The sequence below is a fragment of the Mirounga leonina genome, unplaced genomic scaffold, assembly GCF_011800145.1.
Source record: "Mirounga leonina isolate KUSES-001 unplaced genomic scaffold, KU_Mleo_1.0 Mir_82, whole genome shotgun sequence".
NCBI classification, from domain to species: Eukaryota; Metazoa; Chordata; class Mammalia; order Carnivora; family Phocidae; genus Mirounga; species Mirounga leonina.
Genome location: NW_023270825.1, coordinates 39613313 through 39633235, shown reverse-complemented (window position 1 = coordinate 39633235; position 19923 = coordinate 39613313). Strand labels below are relative to the sequence as shown.

The 19923-nt window shown below is 40.7% G+C and overlaps 1 protein-coding gene across 5 annotated transcripts in view; it reads right to left on the bottom strand.

The window, feature by feature from the left end:
• Positions 1-11293: 11293 nt before the first annotated feature.
• RTN1 (reticulon 1) overlaps positions 11294-19923 on the bottom strand; it is a 381779-nt gene continuing 373149 nt past the window's right edge. For all 5 annotated transcript variants that reach the window (XM_034993216.1, XM_034993215.1, XM_034993217.1 and 2 more), the window contains 5 exons: positions 18122-18260; positions 16607-16676; positions 16040-16086; positions 15896-15954; positions 11294-12108 (listed from right to left, as the gene is read on the bottom strand). In XM_034993216.1, coding sequence (XP_034849107.1) covers positions 12066-12108; positions 15896-15954; positions 16040-16086; positions 16607-16676; positions 18122-18260 — 358 coding nt within the window. In that variant the 3' untranslated portion in view covers positions 11294-12065. The remainder of the gene's footprint in view (positions 12109-15895; positions 15955-16039; positions 16087-16606; positions 16677-18121; positions 18261-19923) is intronic.

The window sequence follows — 19923 nt, the reverse complement described above, 5'->3', positions numbered from 1 at the left end:
AAGCGCATTTCATAACCAGGTGTAATTCCTGTATGGTGTAGTGTGATACCACACTTCCAAAGCATTTTGTGCTTTTACAGAATGTACATTTTAGAACTGCTTCCATGAGTTAAGTAGTCTTTATTGTAACTCTCCAGGGCAATTTTTTTTTTTTTAAGATTTTATTTATTTGACAGAGAGAGACACAGCGAGAGAGGGAACACAAGTAGGGGGCGTGGGAGAGGGAGAAGCAGGCTTCCTGCGGAGCAGGGAGCCCGATGCGGGCTCAATCCCAGGACCCTGGCATTGTGACCTGAGCCGAAGGCAGACGCTTAACGACTGAGCCACCCAGGTGCCCCGCCAGATGATTTTTATGATGAACCTATTTTTCAGAAAATCACACAGAGATGAGAGAGTCGATCATCTTGGGGGTAACCTGGCACCATGACAGAACAATCCTTCCGACTCCAGGTCTGAGGCACAGCCAGCTCTGCCAGAGCTGCCTCGTGACTACACCACCAGGGCAGGGAGCTGGGGCTGGGGTGTGGATGTCAGCAGAGTCACGGAGGTGTGGCCGATGAGCATGGGGTGCATGGAAAGGAAAAGCAGGTGCGAGCCAGAAATTTGGGTTGTGATTTCACTGCAAAGGGCCTTGGATTCCAAACTCAGGAGTTTGGATTTTATGCTGCAAGCAATGCTGCTGTGAAAATGTTGATGGAGAACAGATTAAGCTGCTCCCTGCTGGCTGCTGCTTGGTGGTTCAGTTTATTTCTGCCTAAGGTAACACTTTATGGTAGGACAGAATATCATACTCAATTACAGGCATTGTAATTCAAGTGAGCATCTGCAGAGTAATCAGAAATGAAAGTGGACCTGAAACAACAAGGCCATATTTAGCAAGAATGTCTTTATTATTACATCACTGATGCTTCAGGTGGCATCTTCAGTTAGAAAGGTAGCAATGATGATTGTTAATGTTCATTTAGCATTTTTTATAGATAGTTCCAACACTCAAGACCTTTAAGTAGCAGTATTCTTATTTTCCTTATTTTAATCAATTTAATTATTTTTAAAAAGTGTTTTAGATATGATGATTCATCTGAAGATGATTCAGTAAAGATCACGGGAGTAGGTAAGCTCCTCAGTTTGATTTAAAAATCTGTCTTCTCTCTCTTTTTTGGTCTTTAGCAAATTTAGAAAATGTCAGATAACACTGGCTGACTGTTCTTTCCATATATGGCTGCAGTTGAGACTTTCCAGATTCATTTGGAAAATAAAAATATAAGTAAGTCATTGCAGCTCTCATCCCATTCCTTCCCACCCCCTCAAGGACCTTTCTCAATCAGCTCCCCCTCACCTCATGTGTTCCTCAGAACTCTTGCCCGAGCATCTTCTTGAACCCCTCTGCCATCCTCCTTCTCTGCTTCCTTTCATTACCAAACTTCTTAAAAGTGTGGTCTACCCCTGGGTGGTCATGCACCCCTTCACCCTGAATTCTGAATTGCCTCTTCCTCATCTTCTAACAGCATTTTCTCAAGCCCAATTCCCACCCATCTTCTCTCATGAAGGATTGGACGCCATTACCCAGTTTCCCCAACCCTTCCCTAGAAACTCACTTCCTAATTGGTTCTGGCCGTTCTGTCTTCACTTCCTTCCCTGGCTCCTCGTCTTCTTCCTCCTGTTTGCTACAGGTGGACATTCTGCCTGGGCGCCAACCTTGGTCTTCTCTTCATGCTCTCTAAACTCCTCCCTCGACAGAGCTGAATTCACGTGAATAACTCTCAGCGTGTATCTCTTGCCCAACCTCCCTTCTAAGTATTAATTAATTTTGTGGACTAAACATTCTCATCCGGCTGAGCTGCAGCATGTCAAATTCAACCTGTTCAAAATCAAAGTCTGCATTGCAGGTGGTTTCTCTGCCTACTGAAGTCACACTAATGTTGCCAGCCCACCTCAAAAGCAGTCTCATCCATAAGTTCTTCCTTGATCCCAATATTCTCAGAGCCTCCAAAGTTTGTTTAAACTCTTCATGGGTGGAAACTATCCTATAGTCTTATAGTTTTCTGAATAATACCTTATTACTAAATAGCTTTGTAACCTTTCTGCCACAATGTTCTCATCTGTAAAATCGGGCCTTCATTGTAAGGTACTCATGAGAATTAAATACATTAATATAAAGTGTTTAAAACAATGCCTGGAACAAGACGAGCCACTCCATAAATTTAGTTGTTGCTATTATCCCTATACTATGAACTCTTTAAAAGTAGGGACTGTGAATCTCTTATAGCACCCAGCACAGCAATTTGCACATAACAGATGCTTAAGATGTTGTTGAAATGGGTAATAGGAAAGATTCATGTATTCAAAATTTTTTAAAATGTAGAATTCAAAAGTCTTCTGTAGTTCAGGATTTATTAGAAAACAAAGGCTAGAGGAAAAAGGCAACTTCCTGAGGGTCTCACACCACTTTTATATATAGGCCCATATAGCAAGAACTGACATTCATGATGGCCTTAATGATCATTACTATTACAAGATCTTGAAGGACACTTTGAATCACAGATTAAATTGTACATAGTTAAAAGTTTGGTTCTAAGTGAATTTTGTTATACCAGAATTATCACTCAATTATTATTTTAAAAATGGTAACTCTTACTTAACCATGATTTCAAAGTTAATGAGAACTCTGAATTCTCAGTTCTGCCAGATGAATTAGCTTCTGGAGTTGAAGAATGAATTGTCACCATGGCTCCAACTGTGATTTCTTTTTTCTGTTGCAATGTGGATGTGTGTTCTGGTTCGGGATGAATGGGTATGTAAAATTAAGCCATGGTACAGAGCTCTTCAAGATTTGTGCACTTTCTTTTTTGCCTCTATTGATGGCAGGGTTGTTAGGTAATGCCTGAATTTAAGTACTTCCATCTTCAACCACCAAGGTCAAAGTTGCAAAACTGTGTGTTTGGGAAAATAATCCTCTGCAGTTACGCCCTTGGACTCCCTATGATCTTCCAATAAATGCCTATGTATGGTTCATATACGTCAGTGGTTTTTTACTTTACTAGCAACCAAATAGTCGTGCTGAGGTAGCACTGCTTCCGAGCTAGAGACTATAGGGAGGGGGCAGGGAGACACAGGAAAAGCAGTAGGACTCAGTGGTAAGAGCCGAGGACTCGAAATCAGACAAAAAAAGTTTCAAGTCCTTGTTTTATCACTTACTAGTTGTGTAAACTTGTGCCAGTTATTTAAAAATTTTTGGTTTTAGTTTCTTCACTTGGACAATAAGTATAAAAATATTAATCATGTAGGATTTTGAAATTCTGGGAATTAGAAAAAATTTTGTAAATAGCCTAGCATAGGGTCTGGCTCAGTGATACTATATTATTGCTAAAAGGTTTCATTTTAATAGCCTTAAAATAATTGGTTTAAAATAATCTATTAACTAATAAATCAGATAGCTAAAATTATATATATCAATTGGCTAGATACATTTAATATGATAACCAATTTAGAAATTAAAGAAAATTAAAAATAAGGTAAATGTTTGTAAAAATGAAAAAAAGTAAATGCATTTACCTAAGAAACCCTATAAGACTAGGAGGAAATGCTCTTAATTTAGCACTGTTCTTCCCAATGAAGATTAAAGATCCTACCATAAAGTAGGCACCCACATGGATTCACACAGATAACCTAACAGAATATAATAGAGTCCCTGAAGAAAGCTCCATTTATTCTGTTGGGAATATATTTTGTGGTAGCCAGCATCTGGGTGTTCTCTCCCACTTAGGGGAAATAAAAAACCCATGGGCTACACTCTATTAATCAAAAAGGAAGGCAGGATCAATTTGCCACCAAGAGATTATAGTGGGGTAGGTTCCCTTGTAATCAGAGCACTTTAAAAAAAATGTATTGAACTGAGCAAGTCCTGCAGAATTCCTGGGTAGTTTGATGGGTGCCATATGAGAAGTCATATACTGCCTATTTCAATTTATAGTTATCTCAGACTAGATGCATCATACTCATTGGGCAATTTGTCCATATAAAAATTTACACGCCGAAGGGCTATTTTGCACTGAACCATTAATACGTGAGTATCAGAAAGAAAATACAGATAACTAGAAGTTTATGACAAGTGTACATGCCCTGGTGTGTGTGTGTGTGTTTGTGTGTGTGTGTGTTGGGGAAGGCCTTATCAAACTCACTGGAAACATTTAATTTTTAATTTTCAAAGTTGCCTTTTGAGCATAGAGCCTAGAATACTTTTCTATGATAGTTAAAAGAACAGCAAAAAATTTCTTCATTACCTGGGTCTTCTCCCTGACAGTCTTGGAGGGTTGGCTGCCTCCTTCCTCTGAAAGCCTCAGTCCCATCAGAAGGCCCTCTCTACACGATGCTACTTTCTCTGTTCCAGTGATAATGGAGAGGGGACTGAGAAGGCCTAGCCTAGGCCCTCTCTCTCTGTCAGCCTGGCCTGCCCCTCAGACTCACGCCTGCTCTGCTTCCATCTGTTGAGAGCTCTACCCAGTGCAGGAGTAAAGTGAGCTCGCCCTTCAAACATATTTTTTCCCCAGTCCATAGGGTTGCCTTTTCGTTCTGTGGATTGTTTCCTTTGCTGGGCAAAAGCGTTTTAGTTTGATGTAGTCCCACTTGTTTATTTTTGCTTTTGTTGCCTGAGCTTTTGATGTCATATCCAAAAAGTCATTGCCAAGGCCAATGTCAAGGAGCTTTTCCCCTATGTTTTCTTTTATGAGTTTTATGGTTTCAGGTCTTATGTTTAAGTCTTTAGGCCATTTTGAATTGATTTTTGTATATGGTGTAAGATAGGGGTCTGATTTCATTGTTTTCCATGTGGATATCGTTTTCCCAGCACCATTTATTGAAGAGACTCTCCTTTCCCCACTGTGTATTCTTGGTGCCCTTGTTGATAATTAGTTAACAATATGCTTGGGTTTACTTCTGAGCTCTCTATTCTGTTCCATTGGTCTATGTGTCTATTTTTATGCCAGTACTATCCTATTTGGATTACCATAGCTTTGTAATATAATTTGAAATCAGGAAGTATAATTCCTTCAACTCTGTTGTTCTTTCTCAAGATTGCTTTTGCTAATCAGAGTCTTTCGTGGTTCCATATGAATTTTAGAATTGCTTTTTCTATTTCTGTGAAAAATGCCATTGGAACTTTCAGGATTGCAATGAATTTGTATATCATTTTGGACATTTAAAAATATTAATTCTTCCAATCCATGAACATAGAATATCTTTCCATTTGTGTCTTCTTCAATTTCTTTCATCAGTGTCTTATAGTTTTCAGTGTATAGATCTATTACCTCTTTGGTTTAATTTATTCCTAGGTATTTTATTCCTTTCGATGCTATCATAAGTGGGATTTTTTAAAATTTCTTTTTTGGATAGATGAATATTGGTGCAAAGAAATGCAACTGATTTTTGTATGTTGGTTTTGTATCCTGCAACTTTACTGTTCTAACAGTTTTTTATGTGTGTGGCATCTTCAGGGTTTTCTACATGTAGGATCATGTCATCTGCAAATAGAGATAATTTTACTTCTTCCTTTCTGATTTGGATGCCTTTCATATCTTTTTCTTGTCTGATTGCTCTTGCTAGTACTTCCAGTATTATGTGGAGTAGAAGTGGCTAGAAATGGCATCCTTTCCTTGTATTATATCTTAGAGGAAAAGTTTTCACTTTTCTCCATTGATCATCATGTTAGCTGTGGGCTTTTCATATTATGTTGAGAAAATGTCCTTTTATACCTATTTTTTGATCATATTTATCATGAATGGATGTTGATCTTTATCAAATGCTTTTTCTGCCTCTGAGAGGATCATATGATTTTTTTACATTTCATTCTATTAATATGGTATATCACATTGATTGATTTGTGTATGTTAAACCAAACTTGTATCCCAGGAATAAATCCCATTTGGCCATGCAATATGATCTTTTTTTTTTTTTTTTAAAGATTTCTTTATTTGAGAGACAGTGAGGTGGGGGAGGAGCAGAGGGAAAGAATTTAAGTAGACTCTGTGCTGAGCACAGAGCCCAACACAGAGCTCGATCTCACAACCCTGAGATCGTGGCCTGAGCTGAAACCAAGAGACTGATGTTTAACTGAGCCACTCAGGCACCCCAGAATATAATCTTTTTGATGCTGTTGTTGAATTCAGTTTGCTAGTATTCTAAATAAAGGATTTTTGCATCTACGTTCATCAGAGACATTAGTCTATAGTTTTCTTGTGGTGTCTGTCTGGCTGTGGTATTGGTAATGCTGGCCTCATTAAATGAATTTGAAAGTATTCTCCTCATTTCTTGGAAGAATTTCAGAATTAATAGTTCTTTGAATGTTTGGTAGAATTCACTGCGAAGCCACATGGTCCTGGGCTTTTCTTTGTTAGGAGGTTTTGGTTACTACTTTAGTCTCCTTATTTGTTATTGGTCTGTTCAGGCTTTTTATTTCTTCTTGATTCAGTGTTGGTAGGTTGTATGTTTCTAGGAATTTATCTGTTTCTTCTGGGTTATCCAATTTGTTTGCTTATAATCATTCATAATAGTCCTTTATGATCCTGGGGCACCTGGATGGCTCAGTCGGTTAAGGGACTCTTGATTTCGGCTCAGGTTGTGATCTCAGGGTCCTGGGATCCAGCCCAGCGTTGGGCTCCATGCTCAGCGGGGAGTCTGCTTGAGGATTCTCTCTCTCCCTCTCCCTTTGCCTCTCTCCCTGCTCACGCTCTCTTTCTCTCTCTCAAATAAATAAATCTTAAAAAAATAGTCCTTTATGATCCTTTTTATTTCTGGAACATCTGTTATAATGTATCTTCTTTCATTTCTGATTTTTGAGTTTTCTTTTTTTCTTAGTCTAGGTAAGAGTTTGTCAATTTTGTGTAATTTTTCAAATAACAAACTCATAGTGTCATTGTTTTTTTCTATTGCTTTTCTCTTTTCTATTTGATTTCTTTCTGCCCTGATCTTTATTATTTCCTTCCCTCTGCTAACATTAGGTTTAGTTTAATTCTTCTTTTCTAGTTCTTAAAGGTATAAAGTTAGGTTGTTTATTTGAGATCTTTCTTCTTTTTTAATGAAGGCATCTATCTCTATAAACTTCCCTTAATACTGCTTTTGCTATATTTGGTAATTTGTGGTTTTGTTTTCATTTGTCTCAAATATCTTTTAAATTCACTTTTGATTTCCTTTTGACTCAGTGATTGTTCAAGAGTGTATTATTTAGTTTCCACATATTTGTGAATTTTCCTATTTTCTTGCTTTTATTGATTTCTAGTTTTATTCCACTATGGTCAGAAATAATACATGGTATAACTTTTATCTTCTTAAATTTGTTAAGACTTGTTTTGTCCGCTAACATGTGATCTATCATGGAGAATGTTCTGTGTGCACTTGAGAAGATTGTTCATTCTTCTGCTCTTGGGTGAAAAGTTCTGAGTATGTCTGTTAGGTCTATTTGGTCTATAGTGTTGTTTCTTTCGATCTTTCTGTCTGGATGTTCTGTCCATTGCTGAATGTCGGGTGTTGAAGTCTCCTACTATTATTGTTTGCTGTCAGTTTCTACTTTCAGATCTGTCAATATTTGTCTTACATACTTAGGTATTCTGATGTTGGATGCATATATTTTTACAATTGATATATGTCCCATTGAATTGACCCTTTTGTCATTATATAATGACCTTCTTTGTCTCTAAATACAGTTTTTGACTTTGACTTAAAACCTAGTTTATCAACGACTTTCATACTTTAGCCTCTTGTGTTGCTGTGTACTGTCCTTTAATTTCTACTTGAAAAACCCTGGTTAACAACCAGGAAGAGCTCATTCCAGCAGAATTCCTTTAGAAGGAATCCTGTGGCCCAGGATACAAAAGAATTCATTTCAATTTATTCATTAAAGAAAAAGTGGCCAGCCAAACTAATTCTGTAATATTGAATGTATTGAACTAAAGAAAAATCAAAAAGAAAAAAATCATTTTTAGGAGCTTCAAGATGGTGCCAATATAAACCAGTGGAGAGGCAGGTTGGAGTCTGAAAGCAAATGGCCCTTTTGCCTAGATCAGCAGAGCACTAAACCACTACTACATTGGCTGACACCCAAACATCAATGGTGGCTCTTTTGTGTCCCCTACCTGCTTCTCCATACTCTGATGAGAATGCTAACATTGGGGTGTTGGGAGCTGCTGTATTCAAGGACAGTGTGGTCATTGTAGTAGTGAAGAGAGGCCCAGCACTCGGCCATACTCAAGTACCTTTGAGTAAGGGAGGAGCCATTCCACTTCTCAGCAGCAATTCCATAGTGGAGAACAACCGGAGAGACAGGCCTGGGCTCTGCATAGGGGGGAAAGTCCACACAATGGCGTAAAGGCCAGTGTGAGGCCTGGGATGGTGTTATGGGTTGAATTGTATCCTGCCAAAAAGATATGCTGAAGTCCCAAACCCCAGTACCTCAGAATGTGACCTTATTTGGAAATAGGGTCTTTTACAGAGACCATCAAATTAAAGTGAGGTCATGAGGGTGGGCCTAATCCAATATGACCGCTATCCTTATAAAAAGAGGAAATCTGGATACAGAGGGAAGGCCATGTGAAAACACACAGGGAGGAGATGGCCATGTGCCTGGAGTAAGGCATCTACTAGCCAAGGAGCACCATGCATTGCTGGCAACTACCAGAAGCCAGAAGAGGTACGGAAGCATTCACCCCTATAGCCATCAGAGAGAACATGGCCCTGACAACACCTTCATTTCAGACTTCTAGGCTCCAGAACTGGGAAAGAGTAAATTTCTGTTGTGTTAAGTCATCTGGTTTTTGGCATTTTGCTAGGGCAACCCGAGGAAACTAACATAGGTGGAGAAAGAGCAGAGGATGTATGAACTATTCTACTTCTTTTATTCCTAAAATGATCCATAAAGTGTATCACAGCTTTTGTATCTACCTACCCTCTGGTAGGTTAGCTCATCCATGGGCTATACAAATTTTGTACTATTCACAGCTTTCAGGATAACCTCACTTACTCTGGGTCCCTGGGAGATTCTGTTCTTGGTCCTCTTCTTACCTGTTCATTGGTTCCTCATGTTGTATCCATCACCTCGAATATCATCTTGACCCATATTCTGTGCCCCATGTTCCATTTGGTTAAATTCTATGTCCACACCTATCATTTTGTTAAGGCAGGAGTCCCTTCGGGAAACGTTCTCCACCACTGCCAGCAAGTGGAATTCCTCCTTAGATCCTCCTAACGAGCAGCTGCTTTTGAAAGGAATTCTGGGCCAACAGGAGGGAGGAAAACACTGCAAATGCAGATAGGGAGGAAGGTTAATTTGACACAATGAAGCTATTTACAAGAAGCGTGATCCCAAAGGTTGGAGATTGGAAAGCACACATGGAAAAAAGGATCCTCTTCTGTATCTAGTAACCATAAAAAATGGCAGGCACACCCAACCCAGCTTATTATCTTCCTTCCCCACGCCAGGTCTTCTGGGCTTTCTCTCCTCAAAAATGGCATTGCATTCTCCGGGACAGCTAGTCTTAGACAGAGCTGGGGCTAGGGTGAGGCAAGCAAGCTGCCTGGGTGTGAAAATTGAGGAGGTACCAACTCAGGGTCAGCTTTAGTCTTGAAACCCTACATCTAGTGAATCACCAACTCCGGTCCCATCTCCCTCCACATCATCTTCTAGCGACTCCTCTGGGCATGGTGGGTCTTGGCATGTTGGACTAAGAGAAAGGATGAAGGACAGATGAATATTTACCTTATATTCTCCCTGTAGCTGCTTTAGCAAAAGCCTATTCATTTGTCACCCATTTGGTGTTAGTTATGCTACAGTTTTTTTCTACTCTGCAGTATCCTGCACCCTCAGTGTGTTTATGTGACTCTCTTAAGATCTAAAAAACAAAGCTCAAACCCCTTAGCATTCAAGTTTCTTCCTAGTTGTCTCGACTCAGCTTTTCAGCCTCACCTGGCACTACAACCTCACCCCAAGCACCTCACACCCCAGTTCAGCTTGTCACACACCGTTCCCTGCATATGCCATGCGCTTCCATGCCTCAGCATATTAGGTCACGTTCTTTCTCCAAACTGGGATGAACCACCTTCTCCATCTGGAAAAAGCCATATCAGGACCCAGCTGCGAAGTTCACCTCCTCTGAGAATCCTTCTCTGTTGCTCTAATCTTGGAAGACAGCTCTTATTTCATGCTGCCTTTTATTTAGTTCGCATTTCCACATAGCCCCCTCCCACCTGCCCCCATCTTGGCTGTTGGCACAGCATCCAGTTGCCCCTGTGGTCGTCATACCACTTGGCATGGAAGGGGACCTCCGTGAGTGCTTACTGAGCCCAAGTGTGAAACAGGTCAAAGGCCACTCTTTGTAAGTTACTGTCCCTTTTTACTCCTGCTCCTGTTATTCCACTTCAACTTCAATCTTCGACTTTTGACCCTAACAGTGAAATGAAATAGGCAATTGGATTTTTATGAAGAGCAGCAAGCAATCCTTAGAAGATTTGTCTCAGTGATGGCAGGAAGTGTCATCTCTCTTATTCCTAGCCCTATTCGCAGTGCTTGGCACACAGTAGGTGCTCAAGAAATAATTATTTGAAATCTTGCCATTTGCAATGACATGGATGGGACTAGAGGGTATTATGCTAAGCGAAATAAGTCAATCAGAGAAAGACAATTATCATATGATCTCACTGATATGCAGAATTTAAGAAACAAGGCAGAGGATCATAGGGGAAGAGGGGAAAAAATGAAACAAGATGAAATCAGAGGAGACAAACCATAAGAGACTCTTAATATTAGGGAATAAACTGAGGGCTGCTGGAGGGGAGGGGGGTGGGGAGACGGGGTGGCTGGGTGATGGACATTGGGGAGGGTACGTGTTGTGGTGAGTGCTGGGTGTTGTATAAGACTGATGAATCACAGGCCCATACCCCTGAAACAAATAGTACATTATATTTTAATTGAAAAAATAAAAAATAATAAAAAAATAAATAAAATATACAAAAATTTAAAAAGAAGTTTATGGAAGGATTTATATCACTTTCAAGTTTTTAAAAAACTACTTAAAATATCTGCATCAACCCCGCAGAGTACAACATGAAGTGTGCTTTCCAGTTTTACTACTTTTCAGTGACTTCCATCAATAACCCAAAGGAACATATACCAAGTTGGGATTGGACCCTATGGTCCTGGAGACAGGAACAAAGTGAACTCTTGGTCTCAGGCTTCCCAGCCTGTCTTTGGAAGACTGTCTCTTAGAAATTTTGCATTTTCTGGCCATCCCACAAGAAGAGAGGGAGAAGGTTTTACATTTAGTAACATTTATTTATGCATTCAGTATCAAGTACGTAAGTGCAAATATCCAGAGTCCATAATTAGGTCCATTAGGAACTACAGAGAAAGTAATACAAATTGTAATAAAGTTAACATGCTGGTACTTTTTACCATACATGTAAATCAGCCTGTCAGTCCCACACAACAAAAGTACTGCATGTTTTTTTTGGGGGGGGAGGGGTTATTCATTGATTTATTTTAAGTTATACAAAACTGATTACCAGAAGTACGGTCGACTGTTTTTATTTTTATGTTGTGTGTTGGAAAAACACTAAAACATCAGTCTACAATTCTATATATTGTTATTAAAGATGAATCCAACCAGCAACCCAAGGACATATAAGCGGTTCCCACTACTGCATCGGGGCACTGGGCAGGAAAGGCCTAGCCACAGGGGACATTAGAAGCTACAGAAGCATTGCAGAGAGGAGGAAGAGAACACCGAAGAAGAAAAAATAAGTTGGGCTCTCACCATCATGCACTTTTTTTTTTTTTTTAGCAACACAAAATTAAAACCACATCTAATACACTTTCTCTATACTTTAGTGCTTGACACAAGGGACTCAAATATCCTAAGAGCACAGCTGTTTTCTAGGAACAGCCTGAAAACAGCTGTTGGAAGTTTGTCTCTAAGATGATGGTAGTGGGGGGAGAAACAATCAATTTGCAGTGACATGTAAGAACAGAGCTGTTACCACTCCAGACATTCTGGTTCGTGTCCAGTCCCCGGGGGGATATCGATTTACTCAGCATGCCTTTTAGCGCCTGGGATTTTAGCCTGAATCCTGAAAAAAGACAATATCAAAAAACGGTAAGTCATAAGTGTCATAATGAAATCATTCTGTGACTTCATTGTGTGTTGTTGCTTTAACTGGCTAGCTGACCAAATAGCTTAATATTCCAAAAGATACAATAGCAAAGTAGGAGTGTCTACGAACACATTTCTAGGCAGCAATAGAGACACATTTCTGTGCGTCAAACTGAGACCCAGAAATGACTGGGACAGGCTCCATCTATCTACTCTGCATAGAGAAGGCAGTGGTACTGAGCTCTTCCTGTCCTGGTCTAGGACTGTCCTCTACATTCGTCTTCAACTGATCTCTAGGCAGTAAGAGCACGATGATGAGGATGATGATGATGATGTCTAATATTTACTGAGAGTGTCTTATGTCCCAGTCAGAGTACTTGACAGACATTATCTCATTTAATCCCCAACAACCTTAAGAGTTAAGTATTAACGTTCCCAGTGTGCAGATAAGGAAACAGGTTCACAGAGTCAAGTAACATTTATGATGAACTCATATAGGTGAAAATGCCAGAAATGGACTCAAACTAGCCTGATTCTAAAGATCATGTTCTTAAGTGTTTCACTAAAATGATGTGAGTTCCCGTGCTGGGAATTATTCTAACATGGAGTCAGAATTTCAGAGGTGAAGGAGCCTTTAGAGGTAAGATCCCATCAAGAAATTTCCTTCAAAATTTAGTGTCAGGCAAAACAGGTTCTCTTGAAGAACTTCTGTTTCCTCCTTTCTGATAATGAGACCTATGTAATTTACCTAGTTTCTCTTTTTGCTCTAGCTACTGAGAAGCTCAGAGCCAAATCTGAATAAAGCTCAATTACAGAAACCGTGGTAGTTCTCATGGATAATGTTCTCTTTCTTTTCCTTTTCACAGCCCTGATTGCCAATTTTAATTTAACAATTGCATTGTACATGTATGTTCATACACTGTGTTCGTTGTCTTCTCTCCTTTCTCTCCATTTTAACAGGCCTAAACCCTTACCACTTTCTGTGAACTATGATCGCCTCCTAGCCAATCTGATCGCCACGTCTCCACTCCCCAGTTCAACTCCCCTCCCATTAGACTGTCATCATGATCTGTGCAAAACACAGCTCTGATTACATCACCCTGGCATAAAAACAGTAGGGGCTGGCCATTTCCCGTTGGGGCAGAGTCACTCCTTAGAGCATTCGACACTTGACCTCAGCCTCTTTTTCTAGACTCTTTCCAGTTGATCTTTCTACTCATTTAAGCTTTAGACACAATGGTTGACTCACTGTTTCCTACATGACCTACATTTTCTTTCTTCTTCCTGCAATGTCTTTCCCCTCATCACCCACCTGGTGAATGTTCAGCCATCCTTCAGGGTCGCTATAGACGGAATGTTTGTGTCCTCCTGTCTCAAATTCGTATGTTGAAACTTAACCCCCAATATTTTGGTTTTAGGAGGTGAGGCCTTTTGGAGGTGATTAGGTCATGAGGGTGCAGCCTTCACGAATAGGATTAATGTCCAGTAAAAGAGACCCCAGAAAGCTCCCTTCCACTTCTACCATGTGAGGACACAGCAAGAAGTCTGTAAGCTGGAAGAAGGCCCTGGCCAGAGCCTGACCACGTGGGCACTCTGATCTTGGCCCTCCAGCCTCCAGAACTGTGAGAAGTAAACTGGTGTTGCTTATAAGCCACCCAGTCTATGGTACTGTGTGATAGCAGCTGAGCTAAGCCAAAGGCTTTCATTTTAGTGAGGATTTAGTGTCATTTCCATTATCCCCTCAGGCAGGAACAGTTATTTCCCTACCTCCCTGACACTCACATTTTATACAACTCCACTGCAGTTCTTTTATCGGCTTATACTTATTTCTTTAGAGTTTTGTCCGCACCGAGAGGCTGAGAGCTGCACTAGGATGGGGATCATCTCATTCATCTTTATACCCTCCGTGCCTGTTACATGCAGTACCTGGGACATCACAGGTATGGCTCTTTTTGGAACCAACTGATCAATCAGTGAAAGAAAAAATTAATAGATGGGATTTGCACAAGATTCCCAAACTTAAGTATTGGACAACTTAGGACTAGAATTTTTATCTTCTAGTTTCTAAGCTCCTATTCCGGTGTTTTGCTGTGCCCTTGTTCTGGTATTGCTCTCGGTCCCCCAAAACACAGCTCTAATTGCCAAAAAGTCACCTGGGGAGTTCATTAAAGTATAGTTTCCAGGTCCCCAATCCTAGAAATTCTAATTCTATTGGTCTGTTTTAGCAATCTGGGAACTGGGGTCTTTACCAGTTTCCCCAGGTTCTGGCACCACCAACTTCCATACTAACCATGCTGCCGTTTCTTAATACAAAATAACCAATACTTTAGCTTCAATTTGTTGATTTTCATTAGGTCTTAGTTGCATTTGGGTCCAAGGTGATAATTTCAGGCATTTTTAAATGTGCTGTAGATCTGATCTAGGTCCAAGTTCACCATGAATTTAAGAGGAAGAATATGAAGAGTACACAGTAAAAACCAAAAACCTTTATATACTTTAGGAGAGAACCATAACTGATGATATGCAAATCAAATACTGGAAGAACTTTAAAGTGGTTGTTTTGATTTTGTTTTGTTTTACACATCTTTGGCTGTCTAAAATACTTCCTTCTAATTCTGACCACCGCCCAGGTCCAGCCATGTGATTCTAAGATTATGAGAGGGAGTTGGGTCAACAAAGTCTAGCCCTTTGATGGCATGTATTTCCAGTGGGAGCCTAGGTCAGCTTTTGATGAAAATAAAATTGTTAATAAAATAACATAAAAACTATCATTTTAGATGGATTTACAAACACTAATTTACAAACACTAATTTAATTTAGATTTACAATGTAATACAATTTACTAATTTAATTTAGATTTACAAACGCTAATTTAAGCGTTATGGAAAACTAAGATTAATGTCCACGTTAGCTGTGGCTACTTATAACTGGAATTTTTATCTCCTGATACATAAAGTGACCATAAAGTGGAGTCTATTCAAGACTCAAGTTTAAAAAGCAATGGTGTTGGGCGCCTGGGTGGCTCAGTTGGTTAAGCGACTGCCTTCGGCTCAGGTCATGATCCTGGAGTCCCGGGATCGAGTCCCGCATTGGGCTCCCTGCTCAGCAGGGAGTCTGCTTCTCCCTCTGACCCTCCCGACCCTCCCCCCTCTCATGCTCTCTCTCTCTCAGTCTCTCTCTCTCAAATAAATAAATAAAATCTTTAAAAAAAAAAAAAGCAATGGTGTTAATTAAAGAAAAAAATAAACACACACACTTGTAGAGTCAAAACGATGTAATGGAAAATATAACAGCTGTTACAGATTTTTAAAATTTCTCAAGTTCTATAAACAATTTCAATGGTTCATAAAATCAGTGGTATTTATTGTTGAAAATATTTGTTAACTTGATTGTTTTTATTTCAATTAAACTGTTAGAAATTAATTTTAGTTTTCTGAATCAGGCTTCCTTCTTTCCTCCAACCCATCTTGTTCTTGGACATGAGCCAGTTCCCAGACAGAACTTAACGTCATTCACTTATTAAAACTCATTCATCATGATACCTAAAGTAAACCACTGAAAGCTTTATTTAATTGAGAGTTTTAAAATGTATACTTATTTTCTGAAGTAATATGATTGGGAAAGATGTGAATCCATGACTCAAATAAGTGAATGATCATAAATCAACTTACTACTTTATTATCCCTTTATTACCTCTCTCTAATCCCCACAAACGTCTGCCTAAGGCAGTCTCTCCTTTTTAGGAATCGCTCGATGTAACTTACTTTGCCACAACAGCATTTATGTGAGTCCTCACAAGTCCCAGATATTGGTCAATCTGTGCCTACAAAGAGGAAGAAATCATGAGCACATCCAAAGGTCACAAGGTCAAAATTTAAGGTGAATATTTGACATCACACAGGACTTACCTGGTGCTTAACATACACTACAGGTAGAGTAAACATTGAAACCACAGCTGGGATGAAAAACAAATACAGTATTAAAATTCTGAGAGTTATCAGTGAGAATAAGCTTTTAGATACATTTTTATATAATTATGTGATCTTATAGCATTATTTTATAGCAGCTAGCATTTTAGCTAAAAGATGGCAGGGCGGTCCATCAGGAAAATAAAGGGACGCTGAGCCTTTTACAGATATTAAGCCATTATTCCTGGAATGAGGGTGGACTGAACCCTTCCACGATACAAATGAATTTCTGTCCATAGCTGTCTGTTGCAAACAGATATTGATTGGAAACCAAATAAAACTGTTGTGCTTGAAGAGGAAAAAAAAATACTTCAGACTAAGGAATTCATTATTAATGTGTAATATATATTATACTCTCTAACTAACTATGATGGTCAGAGAAATGCCCTGTGCTATGTGGCGTTTGTTCCTAGGAACCTATGACAACACGCTCACAGCTAATGGCCTAGGAAGCTCCATGCTGACGGAGCGTGTGAAGGAAGACATAACGTGCTCATCTGTCCTTACCCATGAGCAGCAGGGTGAGCCCGTTGAAGAGAGCGCCAACGTAAGTCAGGAGCCACATCAGAACTGCAAACTGAAGGACAAAATGTTTATCAGAGCTTCTAAAACCGTTTGTGACAGATGAGTCTTATTTCATTGACTTTTTTTAGATTAAAATCGGGGGGAAAATACACCATGGTTTCAATAGGAAATGTAAGCATTATATTCTCATCGCAGAATTACTGAAAGAGGATCTAGTCTTCACTCCTCTCAGAACCCTTTGGATCTCTTTGTTAGAAGATTTGAAGGACTCAGTGAAATAATAAGACGGGGGTCAGCAAACTATTGGCCCTTGGCCTGTTTTTTTCGGGCCTGTGAGTTAAGAATGAATTTTATATTTTTAAATGGCTGAATAAAATCAAAGCAAGCATAACATTTTGTGATATGTAAAAATGATATGAAATGCAATTTTCGGTGTTCATAAATAAAGTTTTATTGGCACACAGCCACAGTCATTCATTTATGCATTGTGTTTGGCTGCTTTCCTGCTATGATGGCAAAGCTGAGTAGCTGGGACAGAGATTCAGGCATGCAAAGCCTGAAGTATTAACTATACGGCCCTTTACAAATAAGGATTGCTGACCTCTGCTCTAGCCCATTCTTTTTACATTACACATACAAATAGAAACATCACTTGAAAAGCCCTAGAATAAGTAATTACAATCTCTCTCGTATCTCTCTCTAGTCATTACTTGGAAAGATGTTCTTCCAGGAAAGCATCTTCTGGGGCCAGGCCACGTTACTCACTTTTCCTTCTGCCCTTCCTTCAACAGTCGCTGGGCAGCCCTGCTACAAGACCCCGCCCAGTGTGTACAAAGCGTTCTGGGAGCATGGGGAACCCATAACAACCTCGCTCGGGCCCAGCTGCCTCATGACTCGCTGACTTCAGGTTTCTACATATACTGCAGGGTGGGAAAAGCATTGCGTTCGAAGAACCCTGGTAAGTTCAGTGAGAGTGCCAGGAGTAATGCCAGGTGTCTGAGGTCCTCCGCTTCAGAGGCTCCGTCTCACAGCCCACACTATGTAAGGACTCTCACACGTCTCAACTGGCAGAGTCCAGAGTTTCTTTCAATGAAAAAATCACAAATGTTTTTCACATTCCCCCAAACTAGATTTTTTTTTTAAATTAATTCTAGGAAATTGGCTGAGGAATTGAAAATGGTAAGGACGGATGCCCTGGTGTGTTGTAAAAAGTACAGAATTAAAAGCTGTGTGGCCCTCGGTTTGATCCCGGCTCTGCCAGTGACTCACTGGGCAACCTCGGGCAAGTGTCTCAGGCTCTCTGAGCCACAGTTTGGGCATCTGTAAAATGAGGGGATTGGACTGGATGAGCTCCACGGGACTGCAGAGCTGGAGGTTTTCTCACTCTAGAATGCAATTAGCACTTGCTTCTTATTCTCTAATCTGTGGTGGTTTACAGTATACCTTTAGGGAGAACGAAACTCAAGACCGCCAAGTGAATGACATAAGCAACCGTACTTTTAGGGAATCCACCAGGTCCTGGACAAGGAAGAGCCTCCTCAGTTCTTTAAGCGTGTTGTTCACATAGAATTGCAGGCAGTCTGTGTACTTCTGGATCTGCTCCTGAGAAAGGGTGATCTCGAGCTCCAAGTAGGTCCTGTCAAGAAACCATCCCCACAGAGAGCCCCATCAGAGGTAATCTCCGAAGAGCTGAGTTTTCCTTCTCCCACTCTGAACACAGCCAGGTCACCTCTGGGGGCTGCAGGGCACCCCACACACCCACCCCCAGCGCCCGGGGGAACCTGGGAATCATGGCTGTTCGTGGTGCGCTCTATTTCTATGTCCCTGAGACAGCATGACAGAGCAACTGGCTGGAAGCAGAGAGAAGTCAGCCCCAAATCAGCTCATCTGCTGAATTCTCCAGACATCCCTGGCCCACTAGGTAGCTGTGAAAGTCCTCATTTCTTCTCGGCTGCATGGAGAGGGATTATCTTTTTAAATAACTGAGGTATCTGAAAATCCTAGCTGCCAATTATTGTTCACTATCAAAACTTTAATATTCCATGTTTAAATTTTGGAAAATACTTCCAGGTTTTAGGTAGAGAGCTCTGAAAACTCAAGTGACCTGGGCCATATTCAAAAGCTCACTGTTTCTACTAAGAGCAATATTTTTAGTGACCACATTTTTCAATTTTTCAAACGATGACGTGTGATTATGGTTAGATGAACCAGGCTCCTCAAATAGTCCATCCTCCTGTTTGGCCATGCTCCCCACAGAGGGTCCATCTTCCCTTCCTTCTTCCCTTCCCCAGTTCTAAGACAGCACCACATCATCTACCTAGAAGTTATTTCTAGAGTTCTTACAGTGCTTACCTAACTCTGTAAATTGAGATGAAAAAAAGTAAAGTAGCATTTTGGTTTGAATTTTAGAGAGTCTACCCTGAAATCTTACGGGTTTCATACTCTTTAGGAAAAAAACAGAAAAATGCTGATTTGTCTAGATAGTAAGTTTTGATCCAAAATGTACTGAGTCAGATATTCTTTTTACTGATAAAAACAACTCAACCAAAAGAAAGTTTTTTATTGTGTCTCCTATAAGAAGATAAAGTAGTTGAGCTAACTGGACGTGATGGTCTTGGGGGCCAAGAATGTGAAAGAAACTAGCCTTCCTTGGATGGCAGAGGGCAGAGGCTGGGGCAGAGGAGGACTCTGAAGATGGAAACCCTGGTCACTGGCTGGGACCACTGAAGGAGGCACGATATAACCCTGGAATGAAGACACTTCACTTCGCTTCTCTCACCTTCCTGGGTGGGAACTTGGATAGCCAAGTTACAGCCCAGAAGACCCATTAACTCTACATTAGAAGAAGGCCTAATGCATCCCAAGGGCTTAGACTGTAACTGTTTAACACCGAGGCCCAGGAACCAGAGGCTGGGAAGGGAGATACACAGCCTTTTCCCTTTCTGTCAGTAGGTCCCCGTGACACAGGAATCTTTCCCCCTTTTAAGAGCCTGGGGCCCTACGGCCTTCATTCCGCTGACCGGTGAAGGTGAGCCAGGGAGGATTCAGAGGCCCCCTGGTGAGTGACTGGCTCTGGCCCAGAACCATCTGCCGCAGCAACTGCAAGGCTCAGAACTGTCCCTCCGTTCCAGGAGTGGAAGCCACCCGTGGTGCAGCCCGCACTCTGGGGCCAGCAGCGGGGGGCCAGGCGGACCTGCCAGTCAGTGCTGCCATGCCCCGGGCTCCCAAGCCAGAGTCGGGACATAACTTGGGGTGGAGTGGGTGCCGTGCAGCTGACAGCTCTGCCCCGTTTCATTTGT